Genomic DNA, 15019 nt, shown 5'->3' with positions numbered 1-15019 from the left:
AAGTAATGACAAAATAAAGAAGATATACAATATGCAATTTTACGTAAGCAATATAACGACAAATATTTTTTTTTTCTCCTAAAATTGATCAAAGAAATAGTATGGAGAAATTGAAGTAAACCTATAACAAATATGTCATTGAATTATGTATATTTTATGATTTTATTATCATGAATAGTATTTTTATTTTTGAATTTTAAATGATGGGATTAAAAAGGTAGCATAGACTATTTCCCACAAGAAATGAAGTGCATCTTTTTGTTTACAAATATATTAATACAAAGAAATATTGTTTATATTGTTATGAAATGTATTAATTTGAATGAATTTAAAATATATCATCCAAAAATAGAGGATTTTATATAGGGCGCAATGACACGAATAAAATATATGATTGTGACACAGCTTGCATTTGTATTTAATAAAAAAAAAATGAAAAATTCAAGTATCATGCATATATAACATTGGGATAAAATAATAAAATTTATAACTATAAAAAAAATAATGTGACTCGGGAGCTTTTTACATACATATAGATTGTGTGCACCAAAAAACAACATAATTAAATAAATTGAGATAGATATATAATTTTTTATAAAGGATATTAATTATATTTTCACTCTCAAAAAAGGAAGCATTGTATAGAGTGTAAATATTATTGACATCTTGAGGGCTATAATAATATGAGCATGCATAAAGTTGCATATAATATATTTCTATATGAAATAAAATTAATGCGGGTTAATATTATCCGCCAAACATATTTTGAAAAATGCTTAAAAAATCGTTTTTTTTTTTTTTAAATATATCATCATCAATCATTTGTATATATTTTTGAAATTTGGGGTCATAATTTAATATAAGTCTGTATTTATACTTAATATCTTCATATAAGAGTTCATTTTTATATAGGCATGAACATGTAATTAAGTAAGCTACCTGAACGGGTAATGGGACATCTTTTTTATCTAAATTTTTTTCAAAATTTTCGATAAGATCCAATGCTTGTTCTATCTTATATAGTACAAGTAAGCATAATGTTGTTCTTAAAATAAAAAAATTATATTCACTTGGATAAGCTTCTTTTCTCCAAAAAGATATTATATTATACAGCATCTTATTATCATCAAGATATAGATAGTGATTATGTGCTAAACTATATTTTTTATCTTCAAAATATGAATTGCCCATTGCTCTGTGAAATTCTAAATAGCCAAATATATTATCATCATCTGTTGACCATAAAATGCATTTGTTCATAAATTTATATTTTTCTTCTGTAGAATTAGGTGGGCATTTTTTAAATATTTCTATTATTTTATCGGCATAATATATATCGAATTCGATATTATTTTCAGTTAATATAACACAACATTGATACATTAAATCACATAATAAAACATATTGCTTTACATTGGCAAATTTTAATGAAAAATAAAATATAATATTTAAACAACTAGCTAATTGATCTTTTTGTAATTTTCTGTTTATAATTGATTTTATTAATTGATGAGCTTCATAATATAAGCCCTTTCCAATTTTTTCCTTGGCTAATTTTTCTTTTGCCAGTTTATCTTTGCTCGTCTTTTCTTTTATCGACTTTTCTGCGGCATTTTCGGTTGACTGATGCTCGCTTTCCATCATTTTCTATTCGTTGAAGTTTGGATATATATCAGTGCCAAGTTAATGGTAATTTGATGGATAAATGTACGTGAGCTATTTACTTACAAATTTATAAGTATATTAATATATATGTGTGGCTTCGTAAGTTTATGCATAATTTTCCTAAATATTTTATATTCCTTTTCCTGAATATATATTATGCAGGGTTATATTTTTTGTATTTGGAAGTGATTATCTTTTTTATATTTTTAATGCTTTTCTCTATCAAACAATATAAATACGTGAAAGCCTAGTAAAAATTGTTTTTTTTGTTTATATTATTGTAATAACTTTTTTGGTAAACATGGAAAGGGTTATTATCGTATCTGTTTATTTGATTGCTTATTTAGTTTTTTTTTGTTTAAAATAAAAAATATACAAATTTTCTAATATAAAGATTTACTTGAATTTTTTAAATATATACTTGTGTAGAATAAGCTATTTATTATATCATACACCATTATTATTAATATAAAAAAAACAATATATAATCTCTTTAATTGTTTACTTATTGGTTTTCACCATCTTAAGGTAAAAAATTAAATGAATAAAAATATTAATGAGGTATTTTTAAAAAATTCACATAAATTTAAAAAAATATATTATATACATAATTTAAAGGGAAGAAAACGGTGAATAATTTTGTTTATAAAGCATGGAAAAAGGCATCATAAAAGATTTATTTTTTTAATTTCTTGAAAATATGCGTAACACCCATGAAACGTATTATATGCATATATAATTTTTTTATGATTATAAATGATAAAATTATAGAATGTATAAAATATTATAAAAAAAATATAATTAATGTATTTTTAAGAAAATATGTAAAATAAAATAAATTAAGATCACATATAATGATGAATTGCGGATATGAAGGAAGATACTTAGTAGGAACACTTAATTATATGGAGAGAATTGAGTATAAACATAAAGTTATATATATGACTTATATATCTTTAAAAAAATTATATTGAAACATTGCTATTAGCATATGTTATGTTTTTATAATATATAGAATATTATACTTTTATATATCCATGCACAATTTCGACTGTTTCAATGAAAGTAAAAGATTACAATTAATATATACACAGCAGTTTTGAAGTAATCATAATAATTAATTAATGAGATAAAACAAAATAGGAAAACATTTGAGAAAACAAAATGTATAAAAAATAAATGATGTAAAAAAACAACTTTTGTACGACCCCCAATTAGTAGGATTATGCAAGAATATGTATTGTATACTTTTGTATAAGCAATTTTAGAACGATAAAAATTTTGAAATTGAAAAAAGATGTAAATTCGCATCCATTATAATAATAACGGTGTTCATAATCACAATAGAGGTAATAATATGTATTATACCTGCGATAACTGAGAAGAAAAAACACATTATATTAATTCTGGCACAAAATTATTTAATCACTAAAATATTGTGATATATATAAAAATAATATATAATAGTAGACTGTTGCAAAATATTTTTTTTGCAGTAATATAATTAACACTCTTAGAACACTTACAAATATATGGGAAATTAACCAGTTTGATCTATTTTACTATTATTTTTTTTTTTTAAAAATGAGTAACATAAATATTGTATGTTTGGGAGGAGCTAGCGAAGTAGGGAGATCATGTGTAATAATAGAAAGTGAGAAAACGTCGATTATGCTAGACTGCGGAATACATCCAGCTTTTATGGGCATTGGCTGTTTACCTATATATGATGCCTATGATATATCAAAAATTGACGTCTGTTTAATTACACATTTTCATATGGATCATAGTGGTGCATTGCCATATTTAATTAATAAAACTCGATTTAAAGGGCGAGTTTTTATGACCGAAGCAACAAAAAGCATTTGTTATTTACTGTGGAGTGATTATGCACGTATAGAAAAATGTATGAATTTAATGAATAAAAATAAATCTATGAAAAGCAAAAAAGAGTTAGAAGATAATGGATCTGATGGTATAGATAATATAAATAATGACGGATATATTAGTAATGATGACAATGATGATGCTTATTATGATAATTATATTGTTGATAAAAATAATGATGAAAATAGTAATAATGTGTTATATGATGATGATGATATAGAAGCTACAATGGAATTAATTGAAACAATTAATTTTCACGAAAATATTGAACTTGAAAATGTAAAATTTACTGCATATAGAGCAGGACATGTTATAGGTGCATGTATGTTTTTAGTAGAAATTAATAATATACGTTTATTGTATACTGGTGATTATAGTAGAGAAATAGATAGACATATACCAATAGCTGAAATTCCGAATATTGATGTTCATGTATTAATATGTGAAGGAACATATGGTATTAAAGTACATGACAATAGAAGAAAACGAGAGGCAATTTTTTTAAATATGTTAACTAATATATTAAATAGTAAAGGAAAGGTATTATTACCTGTTTTTGCTTTAGGGCGAGCTCAAGAAATACTATTAATATTAGAAGAACATTGGGATCGAAATCCTAATTTACAAAAAATTCCAATTTTTTACATTTCTTCTATGGCTACAAAATCGTTATGTATTTATGAAACATATATAAATTTATGTAGTGATTTTATTAAAAAAATTGTTAATGAAGGTAAAAATCCATTTAATTTTAAGTATGTAAAATATGCAAAATCATTAGATTCTATTTTAAACTATTTATATCAAGATAATTACCCATGTGTAATTATGGCGTCCCCTGGTATGCTTCAAAGTGGTATATCAAAAAGTATTTTTAATATAATTGCATCCGATAAGAAAAGCGGAGTTATTATAACTGGGTATACAATTAAAGGAACACTAGCAGATGAATTAAAAACCGAACCGGAATTTGTAACCATTAATGATAAATTAGTCAAAAGGAAATGTCAATTTGAACAAATTTCATTTAGTGCGCATTCCGATTTTAATCAAACAAAAACATTTATTGAAAAATTGAAATGTCCAAATGTTGTTTTAGTACATGGTGATAGAAATGAATTAAATAGATTAAAAAATAAACTAATAGATGAAAAAAAATATTTATCAGTTTTTACTCCGGAAATATTACAAAAAGTATCCTTTCATTTTGAACATAATGATCATGTTATATCATTAGGGAAACTTTCTCAACATATTAAAAAAATTAATAAAAAAATTAGATTACTAAAAAAAAAAAATCAGATAAAATTAATGGAAAAAAATGAGTTAGACAATACAAAGGCAATAGAGGATGAACAATTTCAAGAAGATTTGAATGGCAATGAAAATATTATGAAAAAAGAAGAAATTACCGAAAATATTATTACTAAAAAAGAGCCTGATGCAGAAAACAATCTTACTGAATTGAAAAAAATAGATGCTTTACAAGCAACAGGTGAAGAAATGGATAAAAACTATGCGGATATCGAAGATGAAATAGAAGCAGAAGAAATAGAAGCAGAAGAAATAGAAGCAGAAGAAATAGAAGCAGAAGAAATAGAAGCAATAATAATATCTGAACCTCAATCTGCCCCTGTTATTGTTTTTCCAAGCGATATACATGAATATACAAATTTAAAAACAGCATTAATTGATCAAACCATTAATATTAGATATCCATATAAATTAGATGCATTATATAACGTTTTAAGTAATGTATACGAAGACATTTTTATGGAAGATAACATAATTTTCGTTAAAGATATAAAAATATTATATTGTGAAGAGGAAAAAGTAATAAAAATTAATTGGCTATCAAGCCTTATTAATGATATGGTTGCGGATAGCATAAATTTTTTAATTCTCGAATTTATGGATACAATGGCATCTAATAAAAAATGTTTATCAATTTGTAATAATACAACGGATACCCAAATATACGAAATGATAGTTGACTTTGTTGAAGAAAATTATGCAAATGTTGAAAGAATATTAAAAAGAGATATAAAGCAGGCTTTATTATTATGTAATAATAAAAATGGTGAAAATGATTCTATAGAAAATCCCAAATCTGCTTTGTATGAAGGAGAAAAGAAAAAAATAAATATGAAGAACAGTAATAATTGTGACAAAAATGCAAATGAAAATATAGATGACTCCAATTTAAATGAAAATGAGTTAACCTTAAATTTGGAAAATAACAATAGTAAAAATATAAATTTTGAAATGTATGACAATTTATTTTTCGATTATATTAAAAATACGATTAACGAAGAAAAGTCTAATAATGAATATGATGATATTTGCAAAATTAATGAAATTGGAGAAATATTAAAATTTGAAGTTAAGGATAATGCTAACAACGATGTTCAGGTGTTTGTTGATATGGACAATAGGGAGGTTATATGCAAAGAAGAATGTGTTTTAATAAAAGTTAAAGAGATTTTAAGAAATATTGAAGAATCTATGCTGCCAATGTGTTTTTGATATATTATTGAAGAGGTTTACTATCATATATTTCACGTTTGTATTTTCGTATATCCATGCATTTTTTCTTTCGCCATTTTTTCTTTCGCCATTTTTTCTTTCGTCATTTTTTCTTTCGACATTTTTTATTCCCCCATTTTCTATTCTTTTTTTTTGTTAAAATTGTTTATAAATATAATTTATCATAATAATGCTTAATTTTCAAAACTTTATATAATTAATTAAATATATAACTGTATACGGAATACATGCTAATAATAGGCATGTGTTGGTAAGTATGACAATTAAATAAATGTTAAAAGTGGTAAAAACATTAAAAAGTAGGAATTGAGAAACTGTAATATATATATTTCCTATTTTATACTAAGCACAAGTGAGAAACACGTCATTAAATAAATTGTTACAATATATCGAGATTGTATAAATTACTAAATTATACACATATAAATATTTGTAGAAAAGAAAAAAATAGTATGTGTAACTATAAATTAACAATCAATTGGACCATGTTTACATTTATGATTTTATGGGTAAATGCAGACAAGGTTTCATTGCTAATTATGCCTACTTTATTTATTTGCATTAAAATAAAAAATAGCATTTACAAAAAGTTTACAATTTAAAAATATTAAGAAAAATTTTCAAAAATCAAAATTGTTTTTCACAGATTAATAATAAATTAAGATGAAATACAAATAATAACTTAAAAACAAAAACAAAAATGAACAAATTTTATGTTAATAAATACAAAATCAAATCAAAAAACTATGAACATTCATGGTCATAAAAACAAACTTGAAAATCAATTTTCATAAAAATTAAAAATATAATAATAAATAATCATATATGTGGAAATAAAAGATACTAATTCTCTATTATGAGTTTTACATTCAAATCTATAATACCAATGATGTCCTTCTAAAAAAGGAAAAAAAAAAAAAATGTATATATATAACATTGAAAAAAGAAAGAAATATGTAACATATAGAATATTTTTTAATTTAATTTTATATTTTTTCTAACCTTTTCATTAACTAAAGAAAACCTCCCATCTTTGTTTCTAAAAAAAGTAAATAAATAAAAGTTGAAGATTCCATATTTTTATATTTTAGATGCACACATTTTTACATTCTTCACATGTTTATATAATTGACTCTGTTTTTAGGATATTCTTACTTTATATTAAACACGCTTCGAGCGACAAAGTAATTTTTTTTCTTCTTTTTAAAAAGTTCCACATAAAATTTGGCATTTTTCTGTAGAAAAGACAAAGTTTCAATCATGCAATTAAACAGTCAAATAATGTCTTTTTTTACATAAAAAATATATATAATAAGAATTTTATATTATTTATTTTTTAATAAATTTGTACTATGCTGGCAAGGGCTAAAATAATGTATTCCAAGAAAAATATTTTATCCCTAACAATTTTTTGGGGTTTTGTATTTTTTCGCCTAATGTGAAATATGTATAAGAAGGGATAAGACAAAATATATATTAATTTCAATTAGTTAATTTTTGTGAATAATTGAATAGGTTGTATCATATATATATATATATATATATATATATATATATATATATATATATATATACAAATAATATATTTATACATATGATGAACATTTTCTAGATGTATTACCTGACACAAAGGATATTTACATTCTTTGGTTTAATAAAACAACTTACAAAATATTCAATTGAAGTATCAATTTTAGTTTTTGAGAAAAATTGAATGTCTTTTATAAAAATTAATAAGCACATTTTTGATAAATTTAGCGAGAGTTCACTAATATTCGTACTAAACTTGCTTTTGGTCGATTCATGTATACTACCCAATCTTATGGATGTTTTCCATAATGGCTCTTCAATTTGTCTTTTTTTGTATAAATAAAGGCTTTCATGCGATAAAAATTTTATATCATCTGGAGAATGCTCATTTAGGAAGGATAATCTAAAATTTATATATTTTATTTTGTATTTTTGTTTAATATTAAGAAGTATTTGAGATGATAAGAGAAATACATCATGATATGAAAAATTCGATTTCAACAATTCTATGGATTTTCCTATACAATATGTTAATAAACCTGTAAAGAAAGCGAAAATTGAGAGACATTATAATGGATTAGCATACAAATAAATGAAGTGTACACATTTTCTTTTTATATCGAATTTGTATAATATATATGTATGGATTAGCATTTGTAGATATGCTTACCCCGAACTTTCCCCTTCATGAGCAACTCATATTCATTCCTATCTCTAAAATCAGGAGAGAAGAAAAATATGGATGGAACAAGGGTCTGTTTTTCACCTTTTATGTGTTTTTTTTCGGGGAATTTATTGTTTCTAGGTTTCTTAACATTTTCTAGATAAATTGGATCGGTATGCCTATCTTTAATTTTTCCAAAAGTTTTAAATGAGTAATTATTTTTCTTGTACGAAAATGGTAAATGCTCATTTTTGGATAATTCAGTTGCATTTATACTTTTATTATATGTTATAGATATAGATGTCGGAATAAAATATGATGAATACGTAGTATCAAATATAACGCATAATTGTTTACCTCCTTTTAATTTTTTAATTATATGCGATATTTCATTTGAATATATATATTTATTATTAGAATAATCTTGAGGTAATAATACAAAATTGTTATTCTCACGAAATTTCGGATCAATAATTTTGGTAGAATAACCACAATAATAAAAGAATAAAATATCACCATTATTAGAATTAATAATAAAATCACGTAAATTATTTATAATATTTTTTTTAGTAGCTTTTTGTGCAACAAAATTTTTATAACAAAAATTACAATCATTTAATAATATCAATTCATTAAAATTAAAGAATTCTACTAAACATTTACATATCTGAGTAGTATCATTTACGGATCCTTCCAATAAACCATTATAACTCAGTGTAATGACAAGAGCTTTTTTTTTTCCTAAATAATGCGATTCTGATTCAGTTGTAGCTAATTCACTGGAAGCATTCATTTTATAGTTACTTACTTTTTTTTTATTAGTAATAATACCATCGTTTTTTTGGTTCCATGAATTGTTTGTATCTTTACTAATACTTTTTTTACTCTCTATTTTATTTATTAAATTCACAACTGAACTGTTTACATATGTTATGTCACTTCTATCTCTATTAAAAAACGGTCGTAATGGCTCACTATTTATTACTATTTTTTTTGATACACCATTATTACCATCTGTACCATTTCGATGAATTATGGCAATTGTTTCTACTTTATTATTATAATGATCAAGTTTTTTATACAATGTAGCGTTATTATAATCATTACCTAGTGCTTTTTTATCTGCTTTCGTCATAGTTTTCATTTTAAAATATATAGACTCCTGAGATTTAACAATACTTTCCAAATTTCGATGATGCCTATTGTTTATAGTACAACTAGAGGAGCTGGTGTCGAAAGTGATACTTTTTAATTTCTGTTTCTTTTTTATTAATTTATCATGTTTATTATGTTTACTATGTTTTGATTTTTTATATAAGTCATTGTTTTTTGATTCTTCATTTAAAGCATTCAATGGGATGCTAGATTTATCGCGCCCTTTTGACATGGATAATAATATTTCATTAATTCCATCAATTGTACTAATATTATTTCCATTATTAATTCTATTATGTGTTTTTTTCAATTTTTCAAAATCACGTTCATGTGAATTCATAATAATAGATTTAACATTTATATCATTTATATTTAATTCGGTTTCTTTCATCTCAAATTGAGATGAAGCATATGGAATTTTTTTTATATTTAATAAATCATTATTTATAAGATCAATATAATTTTCATTTAAATTAATTTGTGCTAAATTGGGATTATAAGTTATTTCATTATTTTTATTTTTTTCGCCATTATCAGCAGTGTCTAATACTTTGGGATTATTAAATAGATTATTTAATTCGTGTGTAGTATTATTTTTATTTTCCACATTATATTTTGGTGTTAGTTTTTCTAAAGGATTAAGAATTGTGCTTTTATTATTTGGTGTAGCAGAATCTTTGTTTATTGAATTAGGATTTAATTTTTTCTCAGATTTAATATATTCTTTTTTATCATTATTTACATTATATGTGTTACTTTTGGGGTATAGAAGTTTATCAATATTATACTCTTTTAGTTTATTTATAGGATTTTCAAAAGCTGAATTTGAACGTATCATATTTCCTTTAGCGTTGGTAGTATTTATTTGACTTTGTCGTGCAATATTCTGATCATTTAATAAAAAGCTATCTTTGTGTTGAAGTGTATTTTTTCCATATATTTCGTTGTTACGAGATATACCATCTTTGGTATTGCTATAATTTTTGTTGTAGTGAAATTTGTCTATATTTTTAAGATAAGTTTTTGCATTATTATTTGTATTAATATTATTATATTGGTTTGGTAAATATAATATATTGTTATTTTTATAATTATTACTGAGCATTGTGTTTCCCATATTAGGGTCCTTTGGATTATTGTTTGTTTTGGGAATGGAATTTACGTGTTGGTACACATTAGAAAATGTTAAATTAGCATCATTTGAATTTTTAATTGTATTTTGATTTTTTCCAGTTAGCTGCTTTTCATTTTTCTTAAAATTGTTAATATTATCACTTTGCATTACTAAGTTATTGTTATGAAAATTATAGTTGATATGGTTTTTGTCATTTCCACTTGATATATTTTCTGTATCATTCTTTATATGATTCATTGAAAATTTTAAATTTTCGTTTAGATTCGTATCCATAATATATTTATTTTCATTTTCCTGACATTGAGTTTTTATGTTTCCAATTTGTGTGATATTTTTCTCGTCGGATTTAGGGTCAATGTTGTTTTTTGCATTGCATTGAGATATTTTACCATTGTTTTTTTTCTTACTTACATTTTCTGACAAATAATTTTTTTTTAAATTTTGAACAAGAGAATTTGTGTTATCCATATTTGAATGATATAAATTTAGATGGTTCGTAATATTAGACTCTTTATTTTTAATTCCATTCTGATCAGTAAATTTATAAATACTAGTTTCCATTTTTTCGGGATATTTATGTCTATCATCATAATGATTATATTTAAAGGATAATTCATTAGGAATGTTATTTTTATATAAATTTTGTTTTCCAAAAGTCATATTATTATTGTTAGGATGTGTATTATATAAGAAAGAGCCATTTTCCATGTGTTCAGGATTATAATATTCATAATAATTGTTATAGGCATTGTTTTTGTTTTCAGTTTGTATATTATTAAAGGATGATACGTTGTTATTTCCGTTAATAAACGAATTATGAGCATAATTTTCATTACAAATATTACTATTATTTTTTCTATCATTTCTATTATTGATATGATATAAATGCTGTATTTCCCCATTTGAATTACTACTTGTTATGCAAAACGATTCATTTTTGTTTGAGTGTTTTAATCGGTTATAATTGACAGAATCGTGCTTAGGATTGTATTTTTTTGCTGTATACTTTTTTTCAAGTAGCTCTTTTTGATTATAAGGAAATAAAAAATTATATATTTTTCTTAAGGTATTGTTTTTATCTTGTTTTTTGATAGATGAATCCTTAACTCTTTTTCGTCTTATGTATGAAATTGAGCTGCCAACACTTTGATCTACAGATGCACTTCTCATTGGATTTTCACAAAATGATAAATAATCAGAAAAATTAAAGGAATTATTTTTATTTTTATTTTTATTTTTTTTTAATTGGTCATTTGGATTCAATGCTTTTCCATTCACATTTATATAATCTTGTTTGTCTTTTTTTAAAGGGTTTAATAAATATGAACTACTATTCCTTTGAATATAGTTTTTTGGAATAAATGATAAATTTATCATATTATTTACATGGGGCATTTTTGTATTTGCTTTTATGTTATTATTAGGAATTAATGGTACAAATGGTCCCAAAAATGTTAGATTGTTATTATACAAGGAACGAGAATATCTATTTCTAGTATTATGGATATTGTCAGAAGACATACTTCTATAAATGTTTACCCCTTGATTGTATTGATTTAAAACATCTCCATTATAATTGTTATATAGATTATTTCCATAATTATAAAGTGTATTGTTTTTAGTGTTTAAATTATGAGCGTTGTCGAGTATATAATTATTTCCATTATTTTTATCTACAATTTTTGAAATATTAGATTTTGTAGCGTTATTATGCCCATTTAATAAATATCCTCCTGTATAGTTTTTATCATCATTGCGTATGTTATTAATTTGATTTTTTAGTGAATTATTTAAGTTATTAATATAATTTCCGGCACTATTGCTTTGTATACTATGTTGCTTGTTATAAAAAATGTTATTGTTTGGCATTAAGTAAGTATATCTTATTGGGTTTATCGAATTAATAATTTTATTTGGTGGTATGTTATAGCCATTCAATGCGTAATTTTCTTGATTAATATTTTGAAAAAAAGCTAGGTCCTTTATATTGTCTTCTCTTGGGGGGATACACAAAATTTTATTTTTCGCATTTTTCTCTAAATCCTCTAAATTCTCTAAATTTTGTGTCATATTTTTATTTATGGGTCTTATTTTTTCATTTTCAGCGTCTATAGAAATTAGAAAAAAAATAATAATGTTTTTAATATACAATTGTGTTGTGTGTATATTAAAATATATTTAAAAAAATAATCTAACACAAATAATAAGTATATGTGTATCTCATGTATACATCATAATTCACATATTTTTTTTTAGTTGTTTTATGGAGTATGGAAAAATATAACACTATAAATATTTTCTTTAATAAAACAGTTTATTATTAAAATGGGGAATAAGAAATTAGAGTAACTTGAAAGGGCAATGAGATAACAGAATGAGAAAATAAAGAATGAAAAAAAACAATAATAAAACAAATAGAACTATGATTCCAGAAGGTAGATGTGAACATCTTTTATAAACATTTATAATTCACAAGTTAATGGAATTCATATAAATACGTACTAAATTTGTTATGCTTATTAAATCATTTACCATAAAATACACATTCAAAAAAAAAGAAAAAAAGACTAATTAAGTTGTATATATGTATATCTAGTCATAATGAATACTATTTTATTATAAGTTACAAATTTGTATGTCTCATGAACATGTATAAGGACTTATATAAACATTCAGTGTTCGAATATTTAAAAAGTAAATATGGAACATTTGGATATTAGATTATTTACCACAATTAGTACATAAGCATTCATATATGTACACATAAAATACTTTGAAAGTATTTATATACTTTTAAAAAATATACCTTTCACTAATATCCTCCCTTTGGTGCCACATGATATATTGGCGGTAGATATGTCACTATGGTCATTGATTTTCCTAATTTGTTTATATATATTTATATTTTCATAGGAACTATATAGCGGAGAATAAATATTTATATCTCGCATTTTAATTTTATAATATATATATTAGATTTAAAAAAATTTTGTTTTAAATAAATAATATATTTTTAGTGGTGTAGAATATTACAAATTATTATAGATGCATTATATCGAATTGTTTTTCTTTGTGATATTCACTGAATACACAAATTTGATTTAATTTTTTTTTTAAAAGATGTTTTATAGATATACAAAATTAAAATAAAATATGTTCTATCTTTAGAAAATTTCAATGTTATTTTTTGTTAAAGAAAAAATTAAAAATATATATTAACCAAATATTTTATTTTTTATTTTAGAAAAAGTAATAAAAACCGTTGGATATATTTTCCAACATGCGTATAGTTACGCATACATATGCACGCAGATATTATATGGGTAATGTTATGTTTCCTTCGTTGTTTTTATTTTATGTAACATTCAAAATTTGTTGAAATTTTATGTCGTGCATAAAAAAGTACATAAATATAATATGTGGTTGTTAAAATATAACCCAAAAAAGTACACAAATATAATATGCGGTTGTTAGAATGGAACAAAAAAAGTACACAAATGTATATGCATTGTTAAAATATAACCAAAAAAAGTACACAAATATAATATGCGTTTGTTAGAATGGAACAAAAAAAGTACACCAATTATATCAATTGTAAAATCCGACCAAAAAAAGTACACTAATATTATGCGTTTATAAAATCCAACCAAAAAAAGTACAGTAATATGTATTTGTAAAATACGACCAAAAAAAGTACACCAATTATATCAATTGTAAAATCCACCCAAAAAAAGTACAGTAATATGCATTTATAAAATCCGACCAAAAAAAGTACAGTAATATATATGCATTTATAAAATCCGACCAAAAAAAGTACAGTAATATATATGCATTTATAAAATATGACCAAAAAAAGTACAGTAATATACTTTTGTAAAATCCGACCAAAAAAAGTACAGTAATATACTTTTGTAAAATCCGACCAAAAAAAGTACAGTAATATGCACTTATAAAATATGACCAAAAAAAGTACAGTAATATATATGCATTTATAAAATACGATCAAAAAAAGTACACTAATATTATATATATGTATTTATAAAATACGACCAAAAAAAGTACACAAATATAATATGCGGTTGTTAGAATGGAACAAAAAAAGTACACCAATTATATGCACTTGTTAAAATACGATCAAAAAAAGTACAGTAATATACATACGTTTGTAAAATCCGACCAAAAAAAGTACAGTAATATATATGCATTTATAAAATATGACCAAAAAAAGTACAGTAATATATATGCATTTATAAAATCCGACCCAAAAAAGTACAGTAATATATGCATTTGTAAAATCCAACCAAAAAAAGTACAGTAATATACTTTTGTAAAATCCGACCAAAAAAAGTACACTAATATTATGCATTTATAAAATCCGACCAAAAAAAGTACACTAATATTATGCAATTGTAAAATACGACCAAAAAAAGTACAGT

The 15019-nt window shown here is 23.2% G+C and overlaps 3 protein-coding genes across 3 annotated transcripts; 1 reads left to right on the top strand and 2 right to left on the bottom strand.

Annotated features, from left to right (window-relative positions):
• Nucleotides 1–747: 747 nt before the first annotated feature.
• On the bottom strand, nucleotides 748–1644 carry PY17X_1306300 (conserved protein, unknown function; the record flags this gene model as incomplete). Its single annotated transcript, XM_721059.2, has 1 exon — nucleotides 748–1644. One exon carries the CDS (start codon nucleotides 1642–1644, stop codon nucleotides 748–750), a length of 897 nt encoding a protein of 298 aa, XP_726152.2.
• Nucleotides 1645–3249: 1605 nt separating this feature from the next.
• PY17X_1306200 (cleavage and polyadenylation specificity factor subunit 3, putative) lies at nucleotides 3250–6078 on the top strand (the record flags this gene model as incomplete). The annotated part of the gene is made up of 1 exon (XM_721058.1): nucleotides 3250–6078. One exon carries the CDS (start codon nucleotides 3250–3252, stop codon nucleotides 6076–6078), a length of 2829 nt encoding a protein of 942 aa, XP_726151.1.
• Nucleotides 6079–6942: 864 nt separating this feature from the next.
• Nucleotides 6943–13534, bottom strand: PY17X_1306100 (metacaspase-2, putative; the record flags this gene model as incomplete). Its single annotated transcript, XM_022956996.1, has 7 exons — nucleotides 6943–6996; nucleotides 7102–7138; nucleotides 7255–7334; nucleotides 7451–7532; nucleotides 7721–8168; nucleotides 8300–12691; nucleotides 13390–13534. The coding sequence occupies 7 exons, from the start codon at nucleotides 13532–13534 to the stop codon at nucleotides 6943–6945; spliced, it is 5238 nt and encodes a 1745-aa protein (XP_022813485.1).
• Nucleotides 13535–15019: the final 1485 nt, after the last annotated feature.

Source organism: Plasmodium yoelii (assembly GCF_900002385.2).
Source record: "Plasmodium yoelii strain 17X genome assembly, chromosome: 13".
NCBI lineage: Eukaryota > Apicomplexa > Aconoidasida > Haemosporida > Plasmodiidae > Plasmodium > Plasmodium yoelii.
The sequence above is the reverse complement of the archived record's forward strand: the minus strand, read 5'-3'. Positions and strand labels throughout refer to the sequence as shown.